The following is a 27,638-nucleotide window of genomic DNA, read 5'->3' on the forward strand; positions in this document are numbered from 1 at the left end:
TAGGGCCGACCTTGGGCGTTCTCCATCTCAAGGGTGACGCATCCCCTCCCACCCCACCCCTGACCGGTCTGAGCAGCCATGGGAGGTGGCGGAGCTGCCCAGACTTGCCCGTCCCTCCCTTCTGGGGCTCTCAACCCACGGCCCCGGAAGTGGATCTCTCTCCCACGGCTGTAGCCTCCCCCAGCTCTAGCCTCCCCGCCCCCCTTGGGTGACTGGACACGGCTGGATAATCCAAAATAATTCCTTCTTGGCAGGCGGCCGGCGGGGGAGGGGGGACTTGCATTCCAAACCCTTGTTTTTCTCTGTAACTTCCCTCCCCTCCTGGGGCAAGGAGCCCCTGGCCAGACCTCAAGCCTCCCCCTACCCGGCAGACGGAGGTGGGCCCCCTATAGGTACGGGGGGGGAAAAGGTGACAGGCCCAGATCTGCCGAGACCACCTGCTCTTCCTCAGTCTTCTCTGGGGATTCCTAAAAGCTGACACGCCATCAAAAAACACCCAACAGGCTCAGCCAGGCCGATGCTGACCCTACCCTCCCAGGACCCTCACCTCAGAGCAGAAGAACGCCTCCCCCACACACACACCCCCGGCAGCTGTCCAGCTCTCAGACTCTCCCCTCTGTGCCCGGGGAACATCCCGAACGGGGTCAGGCTGAGAGCTCCCACCCCTGGGGCCCGTGCTCTCCCATCTCCACGGGCCCCGGCCCGGGTGTGTGTGTGGCACACAGGGGCTGCAGTTAGACATGACAGGGGCTCCCCAGGACAGGCACGGAGAGCCCTCCGAGCTCCAGAACACTCCACTGGCTTTGGGGGTCAAGCTTCACCCCTAGTCTTGACCCCCACCACAGGCCCAGGGCACGGATAGAGCCCTTCCTTTCTTTTCCAAGTTGCTAGGAAGAGGAGGCCAATGAAGTGGCAGGAAGCTCTGAGGCTCTTGGGCTCAGGGACCCCCCTCATATCTGCCAAGCAACCTGAGCACAGATGGGTGGGAAGGGCCCATCTAGGAGGGCTTCCTCCAGGAGGCTGCACATAGAGGGGCAGGGTCCTGGCAGTGAGTAGAGACTTCCTGTACTCACTTCCTGGGTCCCAGAGTGTCCACCCAAACACCACACCAACAAACACTGGGAACTGTGGGTGCTGGCTCTGTGGTGAAGCAGGCCCAGGGCCACCAGGACTTGCCAGGTGCTGGTGCTGCTGCCAAGCCACCCCTAGTCCCAACCGGGAGCCCTGCACCCGTCTTCCAGCCTGGCCAGGTGCAGACCAGGGGCTCCCAGGGTGGTCCTGGCTTATGCCCGCCTCACAAGTCCCCAAGGGGTTTGGGGGCTGCCAAGGCCTGACCGCGAGCCCAGCTCCCTGGGGAAAGCCGGGGCTCGGCCACCCCAGGAACCAAGGCTGGGTGGGCGCGGGCCTGGAGCTCTTGTACAACAGGGCCGATCCCCGCCCTGTGCACGGATCTCGGTGGCTGGAGGGGCAGCGGGCATGAGTAGGGAGGGAGGATCGGGAACGAGAAGCGGTCCGAGCGGCTCCGGAGGGACGCGGGCGGCGGGAGAGGGCGCGGCGCCCGGCTAGGGACCCTCTGCTGGGCCAGGCCCGCTGCCCTCGGCGCCGCGGGCCTCGCCCGCCACCTGGAAGAGCGCGAGGCGGGAGCGGCCCGGGCCCGGCCCCGGCCGGCCGGACGCACGGACGGCGGCCGAAGCCCGAGTGTTCCTCCGCCGGGCGGCAGCCGCCCGAGTCCCCGCGTCCCGATCGCCGCAGGCCAGGACGAAGCGGCGCTGACGGCGAAGCCCCCCACTGGCGCGGCCGCCCCGCGGGCCCCGTACCCCATTCCCGTACCTGCTTGTCTGCCGCTGAGGCTCGATGGCGCCCGTGCCGCGATCGGCGCTGCGCTGAGGCCAGCGCGGCTGCCATGGAGACGGGCCTTTGTGTGGCCGCGGAGGGGCCGGAGCGCGCGGGAGCAGCGGCCCCGCCCCCGGCGGGGGAAAGGGGGAGGAGAGGGAGACGGGGAGGAGACGGAGAGGGAGAGGGGAGAGCGGGGGTGGGGAGGGAGAGAAGGGGGGCCCGCCTGGCGGAGCGCTCCCCGCGCGCCCCCCGCGCGCCCCCCCCCCCCCCGCGTCCCCGGCGCCTGGCGGCCGCAGTGGACGACTGCGCCGCGTCGCCGGGGAAGTTCGGCCCGGTTCGCGTCCAGGTTCGCGCCAGAGGAGCCCAAGTCTGGGCTCTAGGGGAGAACGCCTGCAAGACCGAGGTCCCCGGCACCCCGACCCTCCGACTGGGGAACATGCCGGCCACACCCCTACCCTTTGGGCGGTTGGGGGCTGCTGCGCCTTGTCCCTCAACTTCCAAGGGGAAGAGGACGCCTGCCCTGAGTCCCCTCGCAACCCGTCCTTGGCCTCCAGCGCCCTCCTTCCCCCGCCTCCCTTCCACCTCCCTCCACCCACACCCAGGACCCGTCAACCCCTGCTGAAGTGCTTGGAGGTGGGTGGTGAGACCGAGCCTCTCCCTGGGGCATCCAGCTCTGGACTAGAGCTTGCCCCACTTCTGGCCGCTCCAGCCCCCATCAACCCTGGTCCTGATGCCCCCGGCCACTCCCACCACAACTTGAGCAGAGTTGGGGACCCCTATGGGGCCAGCTCTCCTGGGTGTCCTGCTCCCCTCAGGACGGTCTGCAGTCACAAGCCCCGCCGTGCTGAGCAGCAGCTGGTGACCCAGGGAGGGTGTGGGGCCATTCCCCAGCCCTAACCTGTACTCCCACACTGGGACCCCCCTTCCTTGGGCACCTGCCCTCCACCCAGACGTTCTGTTCCCGGCAGATAGCCCACTCGTTCCTGCCCACCCCACCCAACCCGGGCCTGGGACCTGCCCCCGATACTCAGGAACGCCCCGCTCAGATGAAGCCACCGGAGAGGGTCAACTCACTAGTTCTTTCTGCTACCCCCCTTCCCCCAACCAGCCAGGCCACACCTTCACCCCTTTAGCCCTGAACCCATCCACAGCAAGGCCCACCCAACGCCCCACCAAGAGGACCCTAAAGTTACCAGGCTCTGATAGGGATGCCAACTTTTTATCAGAAAAGGAAGTTAAAAGACAAGTATCGTGTCACAGAAGGACATTTTAATACCAAAGATGTGGGAAGTCCACCATCGCAGACTAAAACGGAGTCTTTAAATAGAGTGCAGGAAGCTTGGGGGTGAAGACTGTCCTTCCTGTCCCTGGATCAGCCCACTGCCCTCCCACCCCCATCCCGGCCACCACACCAGGCCCACATACAATCCCCAAAAGCAGGCGGCTTCACATACTGGCCGCCGACCACAGCGCCCTCTTGGACCACTGGTTCCTGTCCGTCCAGGCCCTCCTGTCCACGGGGCTCTAGTAGGTGGTGGGTCTGCCTCTTTTGATCTTCCTGCCCCTTCCTCCCTCCTCACTGCCTGTCCCCAGCCTGGTGGGGGGACAGAGGCTCAGGCCAGCCGGAGCTGACCTGATCCTGAGAGGGAACCCGGGGTCTTATGGGGGAGACGATGGAGTTGGCAGGACTCCACCCCCAGCCCGCACCTTCAGGCCCCTGTCTGGGCAGGGGGGTCAGGCTGTGAGGAGGAGGCCCCCCCCCACAGCCCCAGGCACTCCAGGGGAGGGACCTCCTCCCACCTGTACCCTTCAGCTTTGGATTCCACCCTGGGCAGTGTTGCCCACTCTGCCAGGCGTCCCTCCCCCGACATCCCGCTGCACCAGTGCTCCTGAGGACAAGCCGCTGTGAGGGGCTGCTGCGTGGACTCAAGCAGAGTCCTCGAGGGAGCATGCAAGGATTCAGGGGAATCAGGTGTGCCTTCATGGGTTGATGGAGGCAAAAGTCCCTGAGGGCTTTGCGGCGGCCCCCTTGCAGCCGCTCCCCTGCAGCCCTCCATCACCTGCAGTCACCCTCAGAAGGCCAAGGGAAGGGACCGTGCAATGTGTTGGGGCACATCCCTCACGGCCCGTGGGCCACCCCTCACGGCCAGACAGCAGGGCAGACTTTCCAAAGTGGCACTGGGGCCACAAAGTCCTTCCTCACTTGAGGGCCTCCAGCTTGTCTCTCCCTCTGCTGCCTCGATTCTGTCCTCTGACTGCGGTCGCACACCAGGCCGAGCTCAGCTGTCTGCAGGCTGCGGACGCGCCGGGCTGTCCTAGGCAGTGGTCAGGGCCGGACAAGACGACGCTGGCAGCTCTGAGGCCAGCGCCTCTGTCATCTGGCAGCTCCACCGAACTCCGCTTGGGAGGAGTGGCTGCGTCACTGCTCCATCCCAGGACACGGACTGTGGGGAATCAGGAGAGAAGGGAAAGCCCCCCGCTCGGCCTGCCTCCCGCACCACATCGCTCAGCCAGGACTCAGCTCAGGTTGCCGCCAAGGCCCACGCGGGCATCTACGAGGCCTTGTGCCTCAGGTGAGGCATCTGGGGTTGGGTTCGGTGGGACTTACCCAAAGGCCTGCAGCTCTGGGTCCGCGCCTCCCCCCACCCCGCCCTGCTCCCCACCAGCTGCCACTGTGCGCTGAGCTGTGATGGTGCCGATGACAGCACGTGACTGCTTGGCCCAGTGCTCCAAGGTGTCATATGGGGGCGTGGATCCCTTCTGAGGGGCTTTCACTCCTTGCCGAGGAGCTTGGTGCCCCAAGGCCGCGGGCCTGGTCAGGCTAGAGTCCAAGCCTCTCACTGCCTGTGGGGCTGCATGGACACGGGGGTGACTCGAGGGCCTGCCAGCCGACGAGCAGCAGCGCAGGGCAGAGTGAACGGAGAAGGTACCCAGTGGGGTGTCCCTGGAGTGGAACAAAGACAATGCCCTGGACCCGCCTGGCAGCCACGCGGGACCTGGCGGCATCCCAGCGAACCACAGAGCATAGCTCTTCTCTGGGCAAAGCGGCTTCTCCCCTCCCAAGTGATGACCGCAGGCGAGGTTCCCCCCTCAGCCCCCAGGCAAGACAGGCGGGGGGCGGGCTGTGTGAGGAGAGGGGTCTGCCTGTCAGCCGCCTCCTTCCGTCCTGAGCCGGGCAGCCTGGTGGGTCTAAAGGACGCATCAGATGCAACGCCTGGGCCTGCAGGGCTTGGGCAGATGGGCTCCTGGAGGGGTGTGTGGCCTTGGCCCAGAGCAGATCAGCAGGGCTCACAGCCTGCCCCCCACCCCTGCCTAAGACCCTGGAGAGGGCAGGTGGGACCCAGGGGGAGGGGAGGCTCTGCCAGCACGTGATCCGCCAACAGTCAGGGGCCAAGCTGTAGTTCCAAATGCCACCTTGTCTGCTGGGATGATGGTGGTGCCAGGTGGGGGGCCAGGGGCAACCGGAAGCTTGGGTGGGGGAGCTCATGCTTGACTTGGGGGAGGGAATCTCGGCCAGACCCAGGCCTCGAGGGGCAGCCAGGCCCCGGGCCATGGGCCCCATCCTAGGGAGGGCACAGGACGACCTGCAGGTCCTTGGGCAGGGAGCCGACGACTGTCTCGATGTACAGCCGCGCCCGCTTCAGCGTCGCCTCCTTCACGGGGAGCTGGTGGCCCTGTGCCCGAACCTGCAGGGGCAGCGGTGGTCAGGGGCAGGCGACCTTCACATCTAGCTGGCCGAGGCGGGGCACGGCTGGGAGGCATCTCACCAGCCTCTCCCGAAGTTTCAGGACCAGATCCACGATCTCCACCTCGGACTTGTCCTGCATCCAGATCTCGAGGTTCTGCGGGGACAAGATGGGACCTTCCATCGCCGAGGCCCTCGCCCAGCTCTGGGCCTGTGTCCGCCCCCCCTACACTCTCCTCCGGCCCCTGTGCGGGGCTCGCACCCCTCTGTGCTCTCCCGCAGCCGAGCGCCCCCCTCACCGCCTCACAGATGGCCTCAAGGTGCAGGGCCTCCAGCTTCTGGGCCATCTCTTTGTGCCGCTGTCGGTACCAGCCATCAAAATGGGGGGACTTGAAAAACCGCCTGTGGGGGGCAAGGGGCAGCAGGTGTGGGCTGACGCTGTGTGTTGAGGGATGGGCATGGCCACCAGCAGCAGGGGCCCCAGGACCCTACCTACTGTCCACCCACCTGTAGAGGCCCAGCCAGTCGCCCTTGAGGAGGCAGGTGAGCTGGGGCCCTGAGCGCTCCAGGCTACGCAGGAAGTCGTCCTGGCGGAAGGGGTGGATCTGGGGAGGGGTCTGAGACAGGGGCTGGGTGAGCCTGGGTGCTGGGGGCGGGGGGGCACAGCCTCGCAGGCCCCGCACCTTGGCTGGTCAGGACCTTCCCCAGGGCACTTGGCAGACGGACCCCTTGTGTGTCCCCCAGCCCCCACCCTGCAGGGACAGATCCCAGGGTGACCCTTCCCAGAGAAGAGGGCCTCGAGCCCCTCCCCCATCCGTGTGGCCCGCATTTCTCTTCCCTGTGAGGGCCACCTGCGGGTGTGGGGATGGGCTGGCCCCAGGGGCTCCTGCACACCCACGAGACACCCCCCCACAAAGGATCGGCATAGGGCCCATCCTCCCAGCCCCTCCCTGGACCACACCTTCCAGGGCGTGATGCTCTTCTGCAGGGGCATGAGGCTGGCCATGTAGTGCTCCTGGGGGGGAAGGGGAGTGAGTCTGAGTCTGGGCCACAGCCTGCTGCCTGCCCCTCCAGCCCGGCGCCCTCCTCCCTGCCGGCCAGGCCTCACCAGAGGGATGATGAAGCTCTGCGTGAGCTCCAGGAGGTGCTGCCTCAGCACTGCAGTCTGCACGTCCGACGGCCGCTTCTTCTGCAGGCCCTGGGGGGCGGGGGCGAGGGCTGAGCCACAGCAGGCCGGCTGCGCCCCCTTCACACACCGAGCCCAGCTTCCTCGCCCCTGGAGCATCCCCCAGCGGTACCTTAAGCAGTCGTCTGAGCAGGGCCTTGTCTCGGTGGAGGTAGGTCGTGTACGCAGTGTAGAGGCCTGGGGAGGGCAGAATGGCAGCGCGCTCTCCTCGGGGGCGGGGCACCCCCTTCAGCTGTGCCAGCACATCTGCCCGCCCCACCCCGCCCCAAGGTGTGTCTCTGGGTACCGGGAGGAGAGGAGGGGCACAGACCTGGCTTGGTGTCTAGGGTCTTCAGCCTTGAGAGCTTTTTCAGTTTGATCTGCTTGGGAAGGTCCCCTACGAGACACGCCCCATGGCCGGGCCTCAGGGTCTTGGTTCTGCCTCCGCAGGCTCAGACCCGGCAAGGCCCCGCGTTCCCAGGACCCTTGGGTGGAGGCCAGGGACCTCACCTGGCATCTTGGGCTCCCCGATGCGGAGGACGTGGGGCCAGTGCTGGAGCGTTTTGATAAAGAAAGGGTTTGTGACTCCCAGGACCACGCTTGGTCTAGAGAGAGAGAGAGAGAGAGAGAGAGAGAGAGGGAGGGAGGGAGGAGAGGCAGACGCAGGCGGAGGGCGCAGGGCGCAGGGCGGGCAGGGCGGCACTTACGGGGCCTGCGTGCGTGTTGTGAACTCCTTGAACTCGCTATCGTGGACGGTGAAGTAGGGGCGGTAGTCGCAGCAGAACTTGAGGGGCTGCAGGCAGCTGTGGGGAGGGAGCCGCAGGGACAGTCAGTTCGCTGGGCTGGTCCGGGGCCCCCGGCCCCTCGCGTTGCCGCCCGACCCACCTGGTCAAGGCCAGCACCATCTCCGAGGACACTGCGGGCGAGGGCGCCAGGACCAGCAGGGGCTCCCCAAGAAGCATGAGCTCCCACAGCAGCTGCACGTGGGCCAGCACGGGCCGGAAGCACCTGGGCCGGCGGGGGCGTTGGGGAGGCCGGGTGGGAGGCTCCCCAGCCCTTGCCCACCTGCCCTGACCCAGGCCCAGGCAGGCCCTGTCTGGGTGAAGGCTGGGCCTCACTCCAGAGGAAGGCGGCCGTGAGGCCTTGTGAAGATGCCTGGCCTCACGCCCCCGCCATGCCTGAAACCGACAGCCCTGGCTCCCGCTGGGCCCAGCACAGGGCCAGAGGGTCTCCAAAGGTGGGGTCCTCTGCTGGCCCCCCAGAGAGGGCCCCTCTGGCAGCATCTCCCACCACAGCTGCTCCCTTCCCGGCACCTGCCTGCCAGGACCTGACTTCCTGCCCACGGTGCTCACTTCCTCTGGGGGCAGACATCGGGGCACCGGGCTCCTCTTCTGCGGACTCTCCCTCTCAGAATGGGCGGGGGGTTAACTCCTGATGTCCCCCAGTGCCCCCACCCCGATGGGCTGAGCCCCGTGGGATCACTCATCACCTACCAGGGCAGCAGGTGGTGGCCTGCCAGGCTCACCTGAACAGGTCCAGCTCATGGACACTGGTGAGGACGACCGGGGCTGGCGGCAGGTTCTGAGAGGAAGGGGGGGTGGGGTCAGGCCAGGGGGAGGATGGCGCCTCACAAGCCCCGAGCAGCACAGGTCATCCCGGGAGAGTCCCGGGGGCCGCAGTCCCTACCCACGTGCCTCCTGGCGCCCCACAGCCCTGCACGGATACGGAGGCCTCTGTGTCTGGGGTCTGGCCACCCCCCAGCAGGTGAGGTGGGGAGGCCCAGCCAGGTGGGAGGGTTGAGGGTTGAGGCTGGTATGGGGCCGTCAGCCTGGGAGCAGGGCGCCCACCTTGTGGCTGCACTGCTTTGGAGGACCGGATTCAGGCTTGTCTGCGCTGGATGGGATGTGCACCTATGGATGAAGGAAGCAGCTGCCAATGGGGCCGGGTGGCGTGTCGACATGCACTGGGGCCATCCCACCCCAGCCAGCCAGCCCTCACCTGGAGGACGACTCCCATGACAGGCAGGTTCAAGGTCTGCCCCGGCACAGGGGCCGGCCACTGGTCAATCTCATTGCAGACTGTGAACACAGGTGGCCCGCGTCAGAAGCCTGTCCTGGAGGAAGCTGCCCGCCGGAGCCACCAGGAGCTACAGCTGGGATGACGACGAGGCAGCTCTGGTAGCGCCTGCCGGCCACTCACCCGCTTCCAGGCAGGGCGCCAGCTTGTCGAAGTACTCGGGGGCGACCAGGCTCAGCAGCGCCTGGAACAGCCGGACGAAGGGCAGGCGGGACACCAGCACCAGAGACTGCAGGGCCCAGGGCCGGTGAGATGTCGCCCCAGCCCCTTGGGACCCTGCAGGGACCCCTGAGGCCCGGCTCATCCAGGGTCGCCCAGGGCAGGGTGTCCCACCGACTTCCCAGGAATGGCCTGACGTGGGACTCCAGGCTATTAGAAAACCCCAGGTGCAGCAGGGCAGGGCTGGACCCCAGGCCTTCAGAGGGAAATGCACGTGGCCAGGATCATGGCATGGTCTCCCTGGGGCTCAAGCAGCCTTTGCTTTTGGTGTCTGAACTCAAGACTGAAGTCGTCCTAATCTTGAAAGTGTGACGAGGGCGCCCCTCCTCCCTCAGCGAGGAGCAGGTAGGCCTGGGCTAGAGCCGGGGCTGGGCGAGGGAGGGGCAGCGGAGCCTGTTCTCCAGAGGCCGCCCCCGCCCCCAAGTGGCACGGTGGCCCCCCCCCCCAGGGCCAAGTGGCTAGGGCTGCGGAGGGGGGGGTGCTCCTGGAGGCTCAGGACCCCCACCCCCCAGACCATCAGCCTCTCCCAATGGCTGCTGGCCCCCAACTCTCAGTGGGGCCACCCCAGAGCAACCAGCTGCTCACCTTCTGGAAGTAGCCCCTCTTCACAGAGCTGTCCTTCACCTGCCTGAAGTACACGTAGCCAAAGTAGTGTGCGGGCTCCCTCTGGAAGGAGGGGTATCGGCCAGGCCACGCCCACTGCTCACCTCCCACCCGCCCCCTCGGACCCCCACGCAGGCTGCTGCGTGCTCTCCCCAGACCGGGGTCTGCCTGGGAGTCACGGCCCGGAAGGCAGGCAACCGCTCTCCAGGGACATCTCCGCAGACACAGTGGTGAGCGGTTCAGGGGCCCAAGAGCACCGGCCTCTGCACACCGAGCCACGCCCTGGCGCACACGTGGAGCACAGGAAAAGCCCCAGGGACCCTGGCAAGTCCTCAGAAGCGCTGGCCCACCCCCAGTCGAGGCTGGGGTGCCGGGCCTGGCCTGCGGCAGTTGGAGACCCTGCTGGCTGGGGCTGGCCAGGTGTCTTGAAGGGCTGCTCACACCCGCCTGACCCTGGCCTGCAGGGGCAGGGGAGGAGCGCTGGAGAGGCAGCCCGGCTCACCTGCAGAGACACGGGGGCCCCACTGTCACAGTGCCTGTCATCCGTGTGCCAGGGGCGCCTCTGCCCTCCACACTGACGAATGCGGAAGCAGAACTGAGTATCCCCGAGGCAGCCTGGGGAAGAGGGTCCCCTCACGCTGTGTCCGGGTTGGGCTGGAGCCTCTCCTGCCAGCATGTGGGGCGGGGGGCCAGGGCGGGGGCGAAGCCCCTGCCGGGCTGCAAATGCCTCAGAAAAGCCCAGCCCTCCGGCTCTGTGCCTCCCGACAGAGGTCCCCGTGTCTAGATTCCTGCACCTAAGGGTTTAAACTCAGCACACAGAGAAGCACAGCCACAGCTCCACAGCGCGTGCACTGTGGGCAAGCACAGGCCGGGGGCTTGTGTGGTCCGGCGTAGCCTGCCCGGGGCGGAAAACCAGGCCGACCCGGACACCTGAGCCCTGGAGAGGAGCCAAGGCCAGGACCCAGCTCCTGGTGACCCCTCTGCTGGGGTGAAGGAGACCAGACCCCACTGCCTAGAGACACCTCTTTCCGCGGGAACCGGGGAAACCGGCTGCCGCGGCGTGGGGCTCTGGCTGTCTCCCTGGAGCGGGAAGGGGGACCGGTGCTTACAGGCTGTGCAGGCCTGGCCGCAGGGGCTCTTGGGCAGCCTCAACTCCCTCCTTCTTCTTCTCCCCACGACCCCAGAGAGACACCCAGACCGGGGCGAGGCGGGGTGGCCTACCTGAGTGGGAGTCGGGAAAGGACAGGTAGCAAATGCTGCTTTTCTGAAACACAGGAAAGCCAGTGAGGGCCTGCTCCCCAGGTGAGGTCTGCTCCTGAGCGCGCTGGGACCCACCTCCTTGTCCGTGAGCCGGAAGTCGCTGGGGTACACCAGCTGCGGGGGACACAGAGTACTCGGTGACATGGGCTTGGCAGGCTTGGTGCTGGGCTGCAGGTGTGTCCCCCCGACCCCAGCACTGTCAGACCCTCTGGCTCTCCCCCACCTCTGGCTCCCTGCTGACCCCTCCTCCTCTCTTCAGGGCTCCAGCGCCCTGCCCTGCCTCCCCAGGCCCCTCTCGGCCCGAGGCCACTCCTGGCCCCCATCCTTCCCTTTTCTCGGCCAGCGCACAACTGGGTGAGCTCCTGGACTCCCTTCTCACACCCCTCGCCCTCAAGGTCACTCGCCCAGACTGGGCCTCCCTGCCCCATGTCCCGACAGTCTGTCCCCATAGCCTCCTCTCTCGCCTAGAGCAGATGCAGGGCCCTGCCTCCTGGCCCCCACCTCCTGTACCCTCTCAGCGCTCCAGACCCAACCCCACCCAGCCAGAGGGTCTTAGGCTCTGCGGCTCCTCTGGGCCTCCTCTCCCAGACGGCCTGGCCAGCCTCCCCATCCCGTCTTAACTCAGATGTTGCCTGACACTGGCACCCCTGCCTCTGAGCATCTTCACTCCAACCCCTGCTAGTCAGGGGTCCGGGAGCTTCTGGCCTGCTCCCCGCTTGGAGTGTGACCCCTGGAGCACCCAGGCCCCTGGAGTGTATGGTGAGCGTGACCAGCTGGACAGGCTCTACCTGGGAGACAGGCCACACTCTAAGGGAGCCAGTAGCCCTGTACACAGGCAAATGGCCAGAATGGATTTCTTTGCAGGAAACGAAAAAGGCAGGGAACCTCCAGAGCCCTCACTCCCTGCAGGCCCCCAAGTGTCTCCTGGGGACCTGGTGCGCCTTGGGCATCACTGCTGCCCTGGCCCGTGCTCAGGTGCAGCAGGACGGCTCTCCCAGGAAGCGGCTATGCCGGGAGCCGGGAGCTGAGGGCCTGCATGCGTGGCCCCCTCCTTACTCTGTCGGCCAAACTCCCATGCGGAGGAGGACTTGGGTTTTGGCTGACATGAGGCTTCCTCTGGGGTGTGCCCTGAACCCCCAGATGGTAAGGTACTGTGCCCTGGGACTTGCACTGTTGTAATAATGTAGCTTATGTCTTTGTTTGCTCTGGGCTTGCTGCTCTGGGCCTATTCTGTCTCCTACGCTGCCACCAAGTGTCCTAAGGACAGGGACCGTGTCCCAGGTACTTCCCAGCCCCTGGCAGGGAGTAGACCCTCACCAGATACTGTACAGTCACACCTCGTTTATCACATTTGCTTTATTGTGCTTCACGGATGTTGCATTGTTTACAAAATAAAGGTTTGTAGCAACCCTACAGGTGCCATTTTTCCAGCAACACTTGCTCACTTTGTATCTCTGCATCATATTCTCGTAATTTTCACAACATCTCAAACTTTTTCATTTTTATATTTGTTACAAGGTATCTACATTGTTTTTTAAGATATAATGGTGTTTCTTGCATACTTAATAGACTCCAGTCTAGCGTAACCATAACTTTTATATGCGCTGGGAAACCAGCAAATCTGTGTGACTTGCTTTTCTGCAGTGCTCTGGAACCGAACCTGCAACATCTCCAAGGTGTGCCTGTATTTGTGGAGTGCGTGAAAACATGTCTCCAAAGAATAATGGAACAGGTGGGGCATGTGGAAATCTCAAGATGTCAGCTAAGGAGGCACCAAGAAGGAAGGGCCGAGAGGACGGAGGGGAGCCAGCCAAACAGTATTTGTCTGTGGGGCGGACCCACAGAGGTACTTTGAGATGGCTCCAAGAGAGGAGGGGCCGCAGGACCACTCGGGCCCCTGCGTGTCCTTGTTGGGAAGGGCAGAGGAAAGGCGGGTGCCTGGCAGCTGGCAGGGCCACGATGGGCCCTCGGAGCTGAGGTCAGGGGTCTGAACCTGGTCTGGAGCTGAGGTCAGGGGTCTGAATCTGGTCTGGAGCTGAGGTCAGGGGTCTGAATCTGGTCTGCAGTCACAGGAGTTTTGTAGCATCTGAGCAGGCTCCACAGCCATGCCCAGGGCTCCAAGTTCACTGTTCACAAGCTGGGAGCAGAGATGGAGGGACGGCCCTGCCTGACTGAGGAGAGGAATGGAGCGGACCCTCAGAGAGGGGCAGAGGGCGAGAGTCTGCCGCACGATGAACCCTGTCCCCTGGAACCACAGGGGTCTTGTCCTTTCCACGGGAGCCAGTCTGCAGGGGCTGCAGCTCCTGTAACCCAGTCGCCCCTGAGGAAGACAGATGCAGCGAGCCTCGCCTTGCTGGAGAAGGTACGTCTAGGAAAGTGCTTCCTGAAGGGTGGTGTGGGTGCCCTAGGCTCCCAGAGGCCGAAGCTGCCTTTTTCACTCTCTTCTCACTGTGTGCAGTGTGGCTTCCAGAGGCTGTGACACAGGCCATCAAGGGGAACTGACTGAAGCTGACGTGAAGATACAGCTGCCTTCTATTTGGCCTTTAAAAAGGGACGTAAAAGTGTCAAATAATGCCATTCTCCTCACTGAATTTGTTTCTGAAAATGGTTGTTTTTGTGGAAATAGATATATTTTTAAAGTAATAAATATTTATTTATTTATTTTTGGCTGCGTTGGGTCTTTGTTGCTGTGCGTGGGCTCTCTCTAGTTGCGGCAAGTGGGGGCTACTCTTCGTTGCAGTGCACAGGCTTCTCATTGCGGTGGCTTCTCTCGTTTACACATGGTATCCGTTGTTTTTTAAAATGGATTAATAAGCATTTTTAATTTTTCTGTTTTAACTTCTAGTATAGGAAACCTTGATAGATACGACGCACATAAAAAGCCCCTTGGGGCCCTCAGTACTTTTGAAGGCTAAAAGGGTCCTGAGCATCCTGCCCCTGAGACTGGGCAGTGCAGGAGCTGCAGCTGGGAGGATGTGGACACCTGGGGGAGGAGGGACCCTCTGGGCCCCGGGCCGCGGTTCACTGCATGGGCTTCTTGGGTCAGCGGGGATACCAAGAGGAGAGTTTCCAAGGGCTGAGGCAGCAGAGCCAGGCCCTTTGCTCAGCTGATGTGCACAGCCTTGCCCACTCTCCCCTCATGTCTGATCCCTGCCTCGCCTGCAGGCTCCAGTGCACCCACGTCGGTGGGACCCCCTCAACATACCCTATGCGCTCTAGGGGGTCCTGAACCCCTTACTCTCTGCGTCTCTAGCACAGAACGTGAACTCCTGGTGGGCAGGGCCCTGTCATCGCATTCAGCTCTGTGTCCATGTGTCCAGCACCAGTACTGTGGGGCCTGGCTGGTGGCAGTTGCCCAATACTTGATTTATTGAATGAGTGAATGGTTGGCTCCTTGCCTTTGCTTTCGCTGGCTTTTTGGGGGGAGGGGTTACCTGAAACAGCCCCCTCTCCCCTGCCCGGCTGCCTCCTTCTCATCCTCCAAGATATGGCCAAACCCCCATTCCTTTCTCTGAGCTGCGTCTGTCCACGGAGTCTCCGTGATCCATGAGCTCCTGGAAGGCAGTCCCTGGGTCTTCCATCATGTCCCAGTGCCAAGCACAGTGCCAGCCAGAGCCTCTGTGGTGCTCGGCCAGGCCAAGCACGGAATAAGCGAGCGCAGGGCAGATGCTCCATGAGTGATCGTGGACGCAGCTGAAATGACCGCTGATCTTCCTTGTGATTTCCAGGAGAGAGGAAGAAAGATAAGATGCAAACCTGATGAGCGTGTGTGGTTGCACTGCCTGACTCCTGCACAGACTTGATGATTAGGAGGGGCCGTGGGTCATCCCAACACTCCCTCCCTGAGCTATACAGCCTCAGCAAAGCTCAGAAGCCCAAGCACATGGAGCCTTTAACAGTTCTTGCCTGAATGGTTAAGTCCTAGAAAATTATACATGAGAATGCCTTAAGTAAACAGTAGACTCTCTTGTGATTTTACTGGGAACAATTTGGGCACCAGCAGGAATGTGGGCTCTGTGACGTCAGGCAAATCACCTCACCTCTCTGTGCTCAGGTCCCTGCATCAAGCTAATTTGGTGCACCGCGTGGGGACAGGTGCGGTGGAATGGGGTCTCCACAGCGAGCTGGGCAGTGTCAGCCTTTGCTGTTTGTTACGACTTGGGCTTCCCACAGCCTCGTGGAGTTCAGCAAGGCCTTGGAAAACACCCTCTCCCCCTGACGCTGGCTTTCCAACGATGGCTGATCAGCCTCATCTCAGCCAACTGCAGTCACGGATGCGCCACCTCCTGGGTTCTCAGAAAGTTCCTTCTGACAGCGTGCTGAAGCGTACCTCACAGCCTCCCCTGCCCTGGTCAGCTCCATGGTCTATGTCATGGCCTTCAGGGCCTGGAGAAGACTGTCCCCCCAGGCCTGCATTACTACAGAAGGCCTTCATCCCTGAGTCTGTCATGTTTTCATCTACACCCACGCGGATGGGGGTAGGGAAGAGCCTTGCAGGTAGTGGGGACACCCCAGGCTGGGGGGGGCCTGGGGGCAGAGTCTGTGAACAGAAAGATGGCTCTTGGGTCTGGTTGTGACCCGCAAAGGGTCTGGATCAGACTCTAAGTGAACAAGGAGATTTCCAAAGATTTAAGCAAGAGAGCCACAAATATTGGACTTGGGGGTACAGTAGCAGTGGTAATGAACCTGACAGCCCTGCAGTAGGTGGAGCTGTCAGCCTTGTTCCCGGATGGGATGTGGGGTGGAAGGAGGGGAGGAGTCAAGGGTGACCCCTGGGATTTTGGCTGGAGTAAATGAGGGGAGAAGGTATCATAGTGTGGGAAAGGCGGGGGAGAGGAAGGGAGAGGAGACAGCTTTTTACTGGGAGAAAAATCAAGAGTACCACTTTGGGTATCCGAAGTGCAGGGCTCTTCGCTCCTCCACCCCAAAGGGCGGTCTTGGCAACTTAACTTTTTTTCTTCTGCTTGGGAGCGCACCTTTCAGGAAGTGACAGGTGCAGGGTTTCTGAGGAGGAAGAGAACACCTGGGGGGTCTGTCTGCCCGAGGGTACCTCACCTGCGGAGGGATTCCCGCCGCCCCTCGGCGATGCCTGAGCCACACTAGCCGGCGGCGACAGAGCAGGACCCGCCCTTCCCGGCCTCCCCCCGGCCCGCTGCCCCCCTCACCTCCAGCGCCTGGCCCAGCTCCAGGTCGAAGGTGACCACACACACGCACTCCAGCCAGGCCGAGAAGCGTGCCCAGGGTGCCCCCGGAGCCCGCGCTCCGCAGGACGGCGCGCCGAGGCGGCCGCGATCCCGGTGGGGCCCGGCGCCCGACCCCTGGTCCATGGCCCCTGCTACTGAGAACGGCCGCGCGTTGCCGGGGGAACGGCCCGAGGCGTTGCCGGGGGAACGGACTGGAGGCGGTGGCCTGGGCGCGCCCGGACGGCTCCGCGGAGCAGTCGAGCGGCCGTCTCAGACCAGAATGGCTCGGACTCGGCCTCGCACGCCCCTGGCGGCCGGAGGACCGCCGTGCGGTGGAGCGGCGCGGAACCCACCAAAGAGAAGGGACCGCGCGGGCCAGAGCGGCCCCAAGCCTGGAGGAGGGACTTCCAGCGGGGCGTGTGAGCCCGGGGGAAGACGGGTTAAGGCGGGGTCGTGGTTCCCGGGGGCACCGTGAGGACAGGCGAAGTAGAGACTGGCGGGTACCTTACCCGGCCAGCTTTCCTAACCGGATTTCGTCGTTACGAGCTCCCATTCTACCAACTATCACACACAGATTCCAGCGATTCTGGGAGTCCCTCGAGTTTTCTCCTTTGGGTCGCCTCCGGGTATGGGGTCCTGCAGAGAGCTGTCACGTCCGGGGTTCGTGTCTGACCACTGGGGCATCTTTGTTTCCAATGACTGGTCGTCAGTGCGTGCAGACCCGCCCGCGCCAGTCCCCTCCTCGCCTCTTGCGTCCAGCGCTCTTCCAGATATTTCCGGGCCCCCTCTTGGGCTGCCTTGCACACTGTCCCAGACCTGTCTGTCGAAACCAGACACAGCGTATAACACACATAATTCGAGCCACCTGTGCTGTTTTATTTTCTGCTGCGGCGGCGAAGTGTGGCCGGGGGGGGGGGGCAAGCGCCCCTCCCTCTTTGACGTCGCATCTGCCTCCAGCATTCCTCTTGGCAGAGCCAGGCACCAGCCCTTGCTCCTCGAAATGTGGCCGCAGAGTCCCCCCACCCCCACCCCCCAGCATCACACAGCCGATCATGGAAGGGCGACTTTGGAGCTGAGACAATAACTTAACTGACACGCTATATATATTTTACTTTTTTTTTTTTTAAACTAAAGCTCCCCACTCCAAAGTTAGGCTAGGCTAGGCTAGGTTGGAGTAACAACCCTCAAGTCTTAAGCAGGTTTTTCACTGTGCATGGACTGGTGGGAGAGTCAGGTGGCTCTCCTTGACTTACCTCTGGAACACATGGCCTCCTAGGTCATTGGTAGTGGAAAAGGGTTTAATGGAGGCCTGCTAGCTATTAATTGCGTTGGCCGACAACTGATATCTACAGCACTTCTGCCTACAGTCCACAGGCCAAAATGAGTCAGAGAAGGCAATGCGATAAGGGAATAAGATAGAGAAACTGGTAGTTGCCACACTGCTGGCTTTGAAGATGGAGGAAGGGACCATGAACCAAGGAATGCAGGCAGCCTCCAGAAGCTAGAACAGGCAAGGAAACGATTCTCCCCTAGAGCCTCCAGAAGGAATGCAGTTCTGCTGACACCTTGATTTAAGCCCCGTAAGACTCATTTCAGATTTCTGAGTTCCAGAACTGTAAAATAATAAGTGTGCATTGTTTTAAGCCACTAAGTTTGTGGTAATTGTGCTAATACATACAATATGCAGCCTATTCTGTCTGGTTTCTTGCACTTAGCATAATATTTTTGAAGTTTATCCATGTTGTATATATCAGTAGTTTGTTCCTTTATATGAATAGTAGTTCATTGTCTGGATACGTGACATTTTGTTTAACCTTTCACAGTGGAATTATTTAAAGAAACCTCAGTTGAAGATGGAGCCAGGACAGGTCGTTAGGGTGTTCTGTCATGCCCACCGTGCATCCGCAATTACCAGAAACAGGAAGACAGGTGCCTCTACTCTCTCTCCAACAGGAGGAAGAAATCCCTCCAGCCCAAGGACATCCCAGCCAATCAGAGACTGTCACAGCCCAAACAATGGGAAGCCTCCAGGCTCCTCCAGCGGCCTCTGGTTAACACAGTACCTCCCAACTGACCCCTTTTCCCTATAAAAGCAAACTCCCTTTTCCTGTTTTTTGGATTTACTTGTAGTCTGCCATAGTTTCCACATCATGAATTACAGTTCCTCTGCTATTCCTGAATAAACTTGCTTTTGCTGGTGAAACAACTGGCTATTATGTTATTAGAGTCAACACACCAATTGATGTTTGGAACGTTTCCAGTTTTTGCCTGTAATAATGCTGCTATGTGCATTCCTGTACAAGTCTTTTTGTGGACACCTGTTTTAACTTCTCTTGGGTAAATACCTAGGAGTGAAAGTATTGGGCTGTATGTTCAGTTTATGTTTAACTTTATAAGAAACTGTCAAACTATTTTCCAAAGTGGCTTTACAATTTGACGTTACTACCAGCAATGTATGAAGGTTCCAGTTTTTCCACATCCTTACCAGCATTTGAGGTTGTCAGCCTTTTTAATTGTAGCCATCCAAGGGGTTGTGTAGTGACATGTGGGTTAGTTTAGAATTTCCCTAATGATGACTGATGTTGAGCATCTTTTTTTTTTAATATTAATTATTTGGCTGCACCAGGTCTTAGTTGCAGTACGCAGGATCTTTGTTGTGGCATGTGGGCTCTTAGTTGTGGCATGCGGGCTCTTAGTTGCGGCATGCGAACTCTTAGTTGTGGCATGCCTGTGGGATCTAGTTCGCTGACCAGGGGTCAAACCCAGGCCCCCGGCATTGGGAACGCAGAGTGTTAACCACTGGACCACCAGGGAAGTCCCTTGAGCATCTTTTCGTGTGCCCCTAAGTCATTTGTATTACCTTCTTTGGTGAAATGTTTATTTAAATCTTTTGCCTCTTTTTAAATTGGGTCATTTGTCTTATGAGTTGTAAGATTTTTAAAAAATATATATTCTAGAATCAAGTCCTTTATCAGACATACGATTTAAAATTTTTTCCTGGTTTGTGGCTTGTCTTCTATTTTTCTTAATGGCATCTTTTGAAGAGCAAAGGTTTTTTATTTTGATGAAGTCTAAGTTATGAATATTTTTCTTTTTGGTAGTATGTTTATGGTCTCATATCTATAGAATCTTTTCCTAACCCAAATAATTTCTCCTATGTTTCTTCTAGAAGTATTTCACCTCTCAGATTTAGGGCTGTGATCCATTTTGAACTAATTTTGGTGTATGGTGTGAAGTAACGGTTTAACTTTTTTTTTTTTTTTGGAATGTGGATAACCAATTTTTCCAATATCATTTTTTAAAAAGATATTGCTTGGGGGACTTCCCTGATGGTGCAGTGGTTCAGATTCCATGCTCCCAATGCAGGGGGGCCTGGTTCGATCCCCAGTCAGGGAACTAGATCCCACATGCATGCCACAACTAAGAGTTCACGTGCCACAACTAAGGAGCCCGCCTGCCACAACTAAGACCCACTGCAACCACATAAACAAATAAATAAATAATTTTTAAAAAATCATTATAAGTCAAAGACTGTCTCTTTAAAAAAAAAAAAAAGATATTGCTTGGGAGTTCCCTGGTGGCCTAGTGGTTAGGATTCTGGGCTTTCACTGCTGCAGCCCAGGTTCAATCCCTGGTCAGGGAAATGAGAATCCACAAGCCGTGCAGTGTGGTCAAAAAAAAAAAGATATTGCTTTCCTATTGAATTGACTTAGCACCTTTATAAAAAAAATCAATTGATCATATTTTTGAGGGTTTTTTTTTTGCTACTCTGTTCTATTGATATATATGCCTATCCTTATGCCAACTCTACTCTGTCTTGATTATTCTAGCTTTATAGTACATTTTGAATTCAAGAAGTGTGAGTCCTCTAATTTTCAAAACTGTTTTGGCTACCTCCATCCTTTGCATTTCTGTGTAAATTTTAGTGTTAGCTTGTCAGTTTCTATTAAAAAAAAACGACCAACTGCTGAAAAATTCACCGATAATGCACTGAATCTATTGATCAGGTTTGGGGAGAATTGCCATCTTGGCAATACTGAGTCTTTATTTTAAGTAATTTTTTAAAACTAAATTTATTTATTTATTTATTTTTGGATGAGTTGAGTCTTTGTTGCTGCGTGTGGGCTTTTCTCTAATTGCAGCGAGCGGGGGCTACTCTTCGTTGCGGTGCGCGGGCTTCTCATTGCAGTGGCTTCTCTTGTTGTGGAGCACGGGCTCTCGGCGTGCAGGTTTCAGTAGCTGTGGCTCGCGGGCTCTAGAGCACAGCCTCAGTAGTTATGGCGCACGGGCTTAGTCGCTCCGCGGCACGTGGGTTCTTCTCAGACCAGGGCTCGAGTCCGTGTCCCCTGCATTGGCAGGCGGATTCTTAACCACTGTGCCACCAGGGAAGCCCAATATTGAGTCTTTTAATCCATGAACATAGCATGTCTCTCCATTTATTTAGGTCTTGTCTAATTTTTCTCAGCAGTGCTTTGTAGTTTTTATTGCATGGGAGTTGAAAGATCACCCCCAGATTTGATGATTTGTAGGAGGGCTCATAGGACTCAGCATAGAGTCATTTTCACGGCCATGATTTATTACAGGAAAAGGATACAAGGTAAAATCAGCAAAGGGAAAAGGCTCATGCGGCTAAGTTTGGGGGAGACCAGGTGCCAGCTTCCACGGTCATCACGTAGTTACACAGGACAAACTTAATTGTCCCAGGGAGTTGTGACAATGGGTGTGAAATGTTGCCAACCAGGTAAGTTCATCAGAAACTCAGCACCCACGGTTTTATTGGGAACTTATATTTATTTTCCAAGGCTGCTGTAACAAACTGATACAAACCTGGAGACTTCAAACAACAGAAATTTGTTCTCTCACAGTTCAGGAGGCCAGAAGCCTGAAATCAAGGTGTCTGCCTGGTTGGTTCCTTACGGAGGCTCCGAGGGACAATCTATTTCAGGCCTCTATGCTATCTTCTGGTTGCTGCCAGCAATCCTTGTAGGTTTATCACTCCAATTTCTGTCTCTATCTTTACATCGCTTTCTTCCCTGTGTCTTCTCTCCTTTTCTGAGAAGGATACTTGTCATTGGATTTAAGACCCACGCTGATCCAGGATGATCTATCTTGAGATCTTAACTTAATAACATCTGCAAAGACCCTTTTTCCAAAGGTCACATTCACAGGTTTGGGGTAGATGTATATCTTTCGGGTGGGGCCACTGTTCAATCCATTGCAGGGCTGGCCAGATAGGCAGTCTCTGCCTGGTGCCTAACAAAATTCCAGGTACCCGGAAAGAAAGCAGATTTCAACATAAGTCATATTGTCTGGCTCAAAGAGCCACTCTGATCATTTCCAGGGATGGTGGGAACCTCCCCGAAATCCAGGTTCTCAGATGCCCGTCAAGGGCTAACTGTGTAAGCAGGGGTTTTATTTGTTTGTTTGTTTGATTTTGTTTTGTTTTTTGGTAAGTTGTTAGCCTGCTGCATTGACTCTTTTCTGTATGCACTTCTTTTGTTATATTTATTCCTAAGTATTTTATTCATTTTGATGCAGTTGTAAATGGAATCTTTTTCTTTTCCTTTCCCTTTTTTTTTTTTTTTGGCCACACCGTGTGGCATGTGGGATCTTAGTTCCCTGACCAGGGATTGAACCCAGGCCCTCGGCAGTGAAAGTGCAGTGTCCTAACCACTGGACCGCGAGGGAATTCCCTGGAATTTTTTTCTTAATTCCATTTTCAGATTGTTTGTTTCTAATTGTAGAAATACAACTGTTGTTTGTATATTGATATTGTATCCTGTGACCTTGTTAAACTAGTTTATTATTTCTAGATTTTTTGATAGATCCCTTAGGATTTTCTAAATAGATGAATAAAGACAATTTTGCTTCTTCCTTTTAATCTGTATGCCTTTAATTTTTTTCTTGCCTCATTGCATTGACTAGAACCTTTAGTGCAATGTAGAATCATTTCAAATATTTCTTCTGTTTCTTTCTTCTTGTTCTGATATTACCATTATGTGTATGTTACACCTTTTGTAGAACACAAGTCCTTGGATATTCTGTTTTGGGTGTTTTTTGCAGTACTCGGGCCTCTCACCGCTGTGGCCTCTCCCATTGCGGAGCACAGGCTCCGGACGCGCAGGCTCAGCGGCCATGGCTCACGGGCCCAGCCGCTCTGCGGCACGTGGGATGCTCCCGGACCAGGGCACGAACCCGCGTCCCCTGCATCAGCAGGCGGATCCTCAACCACTGCGCCACCAGGGAAGCCCGGACGTTCTGTTGTTTTCTGTCTTTGTTCTCTTTGTTTTGTTTTTGAAGATTCTATTGAGATATCCTCCAGTTCAGAGATTCTTTCCTCAGTGTTATCCAGTCTGCTAATAAGCCCATCAAAAGCATTCTTCATATCTGCTACGGCGTTTTTTATGTCTAGCATTTGTTTTCGGTTCTTTCTTAGCATTTCCATCTCTTGCTTGCATTGCCCATCTGTTCTTACATGTCGTCTACTTTATCCATGAGAGCCCTTAGCATATTAATCATAGTTGCTTAAACTCCCGTTCTGATAATTCCAACACCTCTGCCATATCTGGTTCTGAACCTTGCTCTATCTCTTCAAATTGTGTTTTTTGCCTTTTAACTGTGTAATTTTTTCCTGATAGCCAGACATGATGTACTGGGTGAAAGAAACTGCTATAAATAGGCCTTAATAACGTGGAGGTGAGGTGTGGGAGAGGAGACGCCTTCTACGGTCCTGTGATCAGGCCTCAGTTCTTTTACTGAGCCTGTGCCTCTGAACTGTGAACTTCACAAGTGTTTCTCAGTCCTTTATCTCCCCTTGGTTGGGACGGGCTGCCCAGAGAGGCTGGAGCTGGGCATTTCCCTTTCCCTGGTCAGTTAGGCTCTGATAACACCCGGGCAGGTCAGGCTCTGGTTAACAAGTTTCCCTTGAGAGCAGCCTTGTTAAGGAGAGCCGAGTGCTCTGTCGTGGTAGGAAATGGTTCCTTCCCTCCCCCTGCAGAAAGCTTGAGGGGGCTTTGCTGGTATTTGCTTGGGAACCTGCTCAGGCTCCAGGGGTAAATCTCACAGTATTGTGTGGGCTCCCTCATGACTGGGTGCCCCGGAGTTTTTAACTCTCACAGTTGCTGACTTTGAACCTCCCGAAATTCATCAATTACAGTTCAGCGCCCCCCCCTCCCCCGCACACACAGGTTCTCAGGCCAGTTTCTCTCATGAACCTTTGCTCTGGTAAGCTGTGATGACTTGTATTCACCTGCCTGTCTCTCCTACCTTGGGAGCAGTGGTTTGCTCTGTGTCCTCCCTTCTCTTATAGATCCAAGAAGAGTTGCTGATTTTTCAGTCTGTTTAGCCCTTTACTTCTTAGGATGGATTGGTGACTTCCAAGCTCCTTGCATGCAGAATCCTACAGTGTAGAATTGAGGTGGTGAATGCAGACATCCTTGCCTCATCTCCAATCTTTAAAAAGCATTACATCTTTCACCATTAAGTCTGATGTCAGCTACAGACTTTTCCTAGGTACCTTTTATGAAGTTGCGGAATTTCCCATCTAGTCCTAATTTGTTGAGTGTATTTATCCTGAACAGGTATTAAATTCAGTCAAATGCCTTTTCTGCAGCTATTGTAACAATCCTGTGGTTTTATCCTCTATCCTATTAATATAGTGTATTACATGATTTGCATTCTGGATGCTAAACCAACTTTGCATTCTTGGGATAAAGCCCATTGGTCTTAGTAGATAAGCCTTTTACATGTTGCTGAATTGTGTTCTTCGTTCCTGTTGACTTGAGTGAACATCTTATGTCATTTTCTTTCAGCTTGAAGAACTTTCTTTAGTATTTCTGGTAAGGCAAATCTCCTAGCAATACATTTTCTGTTTTGTTTATCTGGCAATGTGTTTATTTCACCTTCATTTTTTCTCCCAGCTTCATTTTTGAAGGATAGTATTGCTGAGTATAGAATTTATTCATTGACAGGTTTGCTTTTTCCTTTAACACTTTGAGTATGCCATTTACTGCCTACAGCCTCCATCATCTCTTGGGAGAAGTCAGCTATTCATTGTATCATTCTTTCCCTTTATGTGATGGGTCACTTTTCTCTTGTGGCTTTCGTGGTTTTCTTTGTCTTTGGCATGCAGGAATTTGGTTATGGTGTATATAGGTGTGGACTTCTCTGTGTGTGTGTTTTTTAAATTTACTTTTGGCTGTGTTGGGTCTTCGCTGCTGTGCACGGGCTTTCTCTAGTTGCGGTGAGCGGGGGCTACTCTTCGTTGTGGTGCGCGGGCTTCTCATTGCGGAGCACAGGCTCTAGGCGCACGGGCTTCAGTAGTTGCGGCACGCGGGCTCAGTAGTTGTGGCTCACGGGCTCTAGAGCACAGGCTCAGTAGTTGTGGCGCATGGGCTTAGTTGCTCCGCTGCATGTGGGATCTTCCCGGACCAGGGACCAAACCCGTGTCCCCTGCATTGGCAGGCGGATTCTCAACCAGTGCGCCACCAGGGAAGCCCACTTCTCTGTGTTGATCCTACTTGGTTTATGGAGCAGTAGTCTTCTGATGTCCCAGTCTGTGTCCCGCTGCACCGTTGGGGCTCTTGAAGAGAAGAACAGGACAGAACCAGAGTTCCTCCTGTTCTGACTGTGCTCCAGGGGCACACTCATTTTACATCAGAGTTTTACATTTTCTAGTTGACTGGTGAATAATTTTGCATTTGGTGTTTGTAGTGATAGAATTTATTTTATTTGGTCGTTCTGTGCCTGAAGTACTGAATTCAGCCTGCTGTGTTCTAACGGTTCTGTGCACACTATAGGCAGTTTAGAAGAGAACACTTGCTACTTGTGACCAATTACAGAGAAAAGGATTGCAGTAGCTTTGCACATTTTCTCTTTGCATATATAACATAGAAACTAACCACTTTGTCCCTTCTGCTTTCCATTTTTTAAAAATATACAAGTTGGGATTGACATATATACACTACTATATGTAAAATAGATAACTGAAAACCTACTGTATAGCACAGGGAACTCTACTCAAGGCTCTGTGGTGACCTAAATGGGAATGAAATCCAAAAAAGAGGGGATATATGTATATGTATGGCTGATTCACTTTGCTGTACAGCAAGAAACTAACACAATATTGTAAAGCAATTACACTCCAATTTTTAAAAAAATTTGAGTGAGATGGAATAATATATATTATACTGAATAATAACAAATTTACTTTAAAAATATACAAGTTGTCAGAAGTTAACTTTACTATTTAGTTTTTTTTTTAATTAATTAATTTATTTTTGGCTGCATTGGGTCTTTGTTGCTGCATGTGGGCTTCCTCTAGTTGCGGCGAGCGGGGGCTACTCTTAGTTGCGGTGCGCAGGCTTCTTACTGCGTGGGCTTCTCTTTGCTGTGGAGCATGGGCTCTAGGCATGCGGGCTTCAGTAGTTGTGGCACGTGGGCTCAGTAGTTGTGGCGCACAGGCTTAGTTGTTCCGTGGCATGTGGGACCTTCCCGGACCAGGGCTTGAACCCGTGTCCCCTGCCCTGCATTGGCAGGCGGATTTTTAACCACTGTGACACCAGGGAAGCCCTACTATTTAGTTTTAAGAGCATAATAGAGTATTCAGTGGGACAGTGACAGAATTTGAGGAGTAATGAATGTAGCCAGTGACAGATACAATGACTGCTGGGACTGTACATATGCTCATTTGGGGGAAAGTGAGAATTTCTTCACTTGCAATAAGGATGGCTGTACCTTGTTAGGTGAAAATATAGCATTGTTTTGTTGTTATATGGAAGTTCAAATATGCTTGAAAGGCTGCATACAGAAGCTGACTTTCCAGAAGGTCGGACTCTCCCATTTTCCACTTACTGCCTCAGCTCCAAATCCACTTCTCTTTGCCTGCTCTGCAATAATAGAGCTGGATCCCAGAAGCATTTAGCAGGGAATGTTTTGTCCTTTCTTGAATACAGAGTTCTTTACTCCTTTATAATTAATCCCGTTATCAGTAATTTTAAAAAAATTACTTGTTTGGTTGCACCAGGTCTTAGTTGCGGCAGGCAGGCTCCTTAGTTGTGGCATGTGAACTCTAGGTTGCGGCATGCATGTGGGATCTAGTTCCTTGACCAGGGATCGAACCTGGGCCCCCTGCTCTGGGAGCACGGAGTCTTACCCACTGCACCACCAGGTAAGTCCCTCAGTAATCTTTATATCAAACTTTCTCTGAAGTCACTGTGTGCTCTCTGTCCCCTCATTGAACCCTGACTACTGACACAAGGAGGAAAAACCAAACAGGGAAAGGGGCTGTGAGTGTGCCCATGTGCATGCATGTGTGTGCATGTGCATGTCTGTCTGTGCATGCATGTATGTAGGTTTGAGATTTGAAATAGGAAGGCCAGGGAAGTCCTCACGGAGAAGGGGACAATGGAGTAAGATGTAGGAGGTCAGTTTGCATGGGGGCAATTAGAGGGTGTGACAGGATGCACATTCAATGGCCTGCGGCAGGAGGGTCTCCTGATTGGAGCTAGATGAACAAGGGGCAGAGCACAAATGAGACCCACCTGTGTAGGACCTGTGGGTGGCAGTAAGGACTGGCTTTCGTGCTGTGTGACACGGGAGCCCCTGGGGAAGAGATGGGATTGGACTTCTTTTTTTTTTTTGCGGTACGCGGGCCTCTCACTGCTGTGGCCTCTCCCACTGCGGAGCACAGGCTCCGGATGCGCAGGCCCAGCCGCTCCGCGGCAATGTGGGATCCTCCCAGGCCGGGGCACGAACCCACGTCCCCTGCATCGGCAGGCGGACTCCCAACCACTGCGCCACCAGGGAAGCCCTGGACTTCTTTTCACTGGGTGCTCTGCTGACTGCGACAAGCTGGCCTCCAGCAAGTGTGGCAGGATAGAAGCAGGGAGCCTGTTGGGAGGCTGCTGCTGTGTGAGTCAGGTGAGAGAAACCTGGACCAGGGCTGCAGGAGGAGAGCTGGCTGTAGTTAGAAGTTGAGGGACGTGTGGCTGAACCAAGGGTGGGGTGGGAGAGGGGAGGAGCCCTGGCTGACCCCAGAAGAACATCACGATCAGGATGAGGGTTGCAGGCACTCAGAGCAGGACAACGAGTGGGAGCATCTCAAGCACTGGGACTCCTAGCGCTGAGCCCCTGTTCTGCAGCTCTACCCACCGCACCTCCAGCCTTGGGGGTGGGGTCTGCGCTTGCAGGGCTTGTAATCTATTCGCGGTTGAGAGCTTGACGCTTTTTTTATCTCCACTTCCTGAAAGTTCATCCTACAGAACTTGCCAGAAATCTGCCCTGCCGTTTGCCTGGGGAAGACGTCCAGGGGAAGCTGTCTCTGCAGGAGCCGGACGTGGGGAAGCAGGCGCCTCCCGCCCGCCGAGCAGCCCCGGAGCAAACCTTCTCCCGCAACCTCTCCCGCTCCCTCTGCCGCCAAGGCTCAGCATGGCCAGGGGTCAGATCCGTTTCCGCCACGGACCACGTGCATTGGAAGCCGAGAGGCAGTAAGGGGATGACTGCCAAGAGCGTTAGATGTTCCTTAGGTGTTCCATTTCTTTTTCCAACGTCTCCCATGGTTCACGCTGCCACCTGAAATAACAATTCTCATTTTAGAGATCAGTTTGATTGA

The 27,638-nt window shown here is 56.5% G+C and overlaps 2 protein-coding genes and 1 long non-coding RNA gene across 15 annotated transcripts in view; 1 reads left to right on the top strand and 2 right to left on the bottom strand.

The window, feature by feature from the left end:
• The window catches only part of PLXNB2 (plexin B2), a 29,561-nt gene extending 27,612 nt beyond the window's left edge, over nt 1–1,949 (bottom strand). For 4 of the 10 annotated variants that reach the window (XM_089921508.1, XM_089921506.1, XM_089921507.1 and 1 more), the window contains exon 1: nt 1,831–1,947. The gene's annotated coding sequence lies outside the window, so the exon portion shown is untranslated. Of the gene's footprint in view, nt 1–1,830 lie in introns of all 10 variants that reach the window. The other 6 variants (XM_089921503.1, XM_089921502.1, XM_089921501.1 and 3 more) reach the window with 3 other exon arrangements.
• Nucleotides 64–13,654, top strand: LOC115802344 (uncharacterized). 4 transcript variants are annotated; one of them, XR_016395094.1, is made up of 4 exons: nt 64–3,370; nt 3,672–9,326; nt 9,720–13,206; nt 13,303–13,654. It is a non-coding gene; the product is annotated as an uncharacterized LOC115802344 (long non-coding RNA). The 4 variants fall into 4 exon arrangements; XR_016395093.1 differs by having other exon boundaries at nt 64–3,363; XR_016395091.1 differs by lacking the exon at nt 64–3,370 and having other exon boundaries at nt 3,694–3,808; nt 4,222–9,326.
• DENND6B (DENN domain containing 6B) lies at nt 3,694–16,260 on the bottom strand. The gene is made up of 20 exons (XM_022596910.3): nt 16,010–16,260; nt 10,920–10,958; nt 10,806–10,848; nt 10,087–10,199; nt 9,567–9,647; nt 8,886–8,991; nt 8,685–8,764; nt 8,534–8,596; nt 8,212–8,267; nt 7,572–7,694; nt 7,394–7,489; nt 7,197–7,291; nt 7,018–7,083; nt 6,820–6,884; nt 6,630–6,719; nt 6,483–6,536; nt 6,029–6,138; nt 5,821–5,923; nt 5,604–5,678; nt 3,694–5,522 (listed from the first exon to the last, which is right to left on the bottom strand). Exons 1-20 carry the CDS (start codon nt 16,169–16,171, stop codon nt 5,400–5,402), a joined length of 1,743 nt encoding a protein of 580 aa, XP_022452618.1. The 5' UTR covers nt 16,172–16,260; the 3' UTR covers nt 3,694–5,399.
• Nucleotides 16,261–27,638: the final 11,378 nt, after the last annotated feature.

Source organism: Delphinapterus leucas, chromosome 11, assembly GCF_059928025.1.
Source record: "Delphinapterus leucas isolate spDelLeu-1000000601 "Yukka" chromosome 11, BTC_Dleu_Yukka2, whole genome shotgun sequence".
NCBI lineage: Eukaryota > Metazoa > Chordata > Mammalia > Artiodactyla > Monodontidae > Delphinapterus > Delphinapterus leucas.

Excerpts from the sequence above, each read along its gene's own strand:
- DENND6B (XM_022596910.3), bottom strand. The coding sequence starts at position 16,171 with ATGGACCAGGGGTCGGGCGCCGGGCCCCACCGGGATCGCGGCCGCCTC. Across the intron at positions 7,695-8,211 it reads CATGAGCTGGACCTGTTCAG|GTGCTTCCGGCCCGTGCTGG; the intron begins GTGAGCCTGGCA and ends CCGCCGGCCCAG. Across the intron at positions 5,924-6,028 it reads GACTGGCTGGGCCTCTACAG|GCGGTTTTTCAAGTCCCCCC; the intron begins GTGGGTGGACAG and ends TGCCCCCCACAG.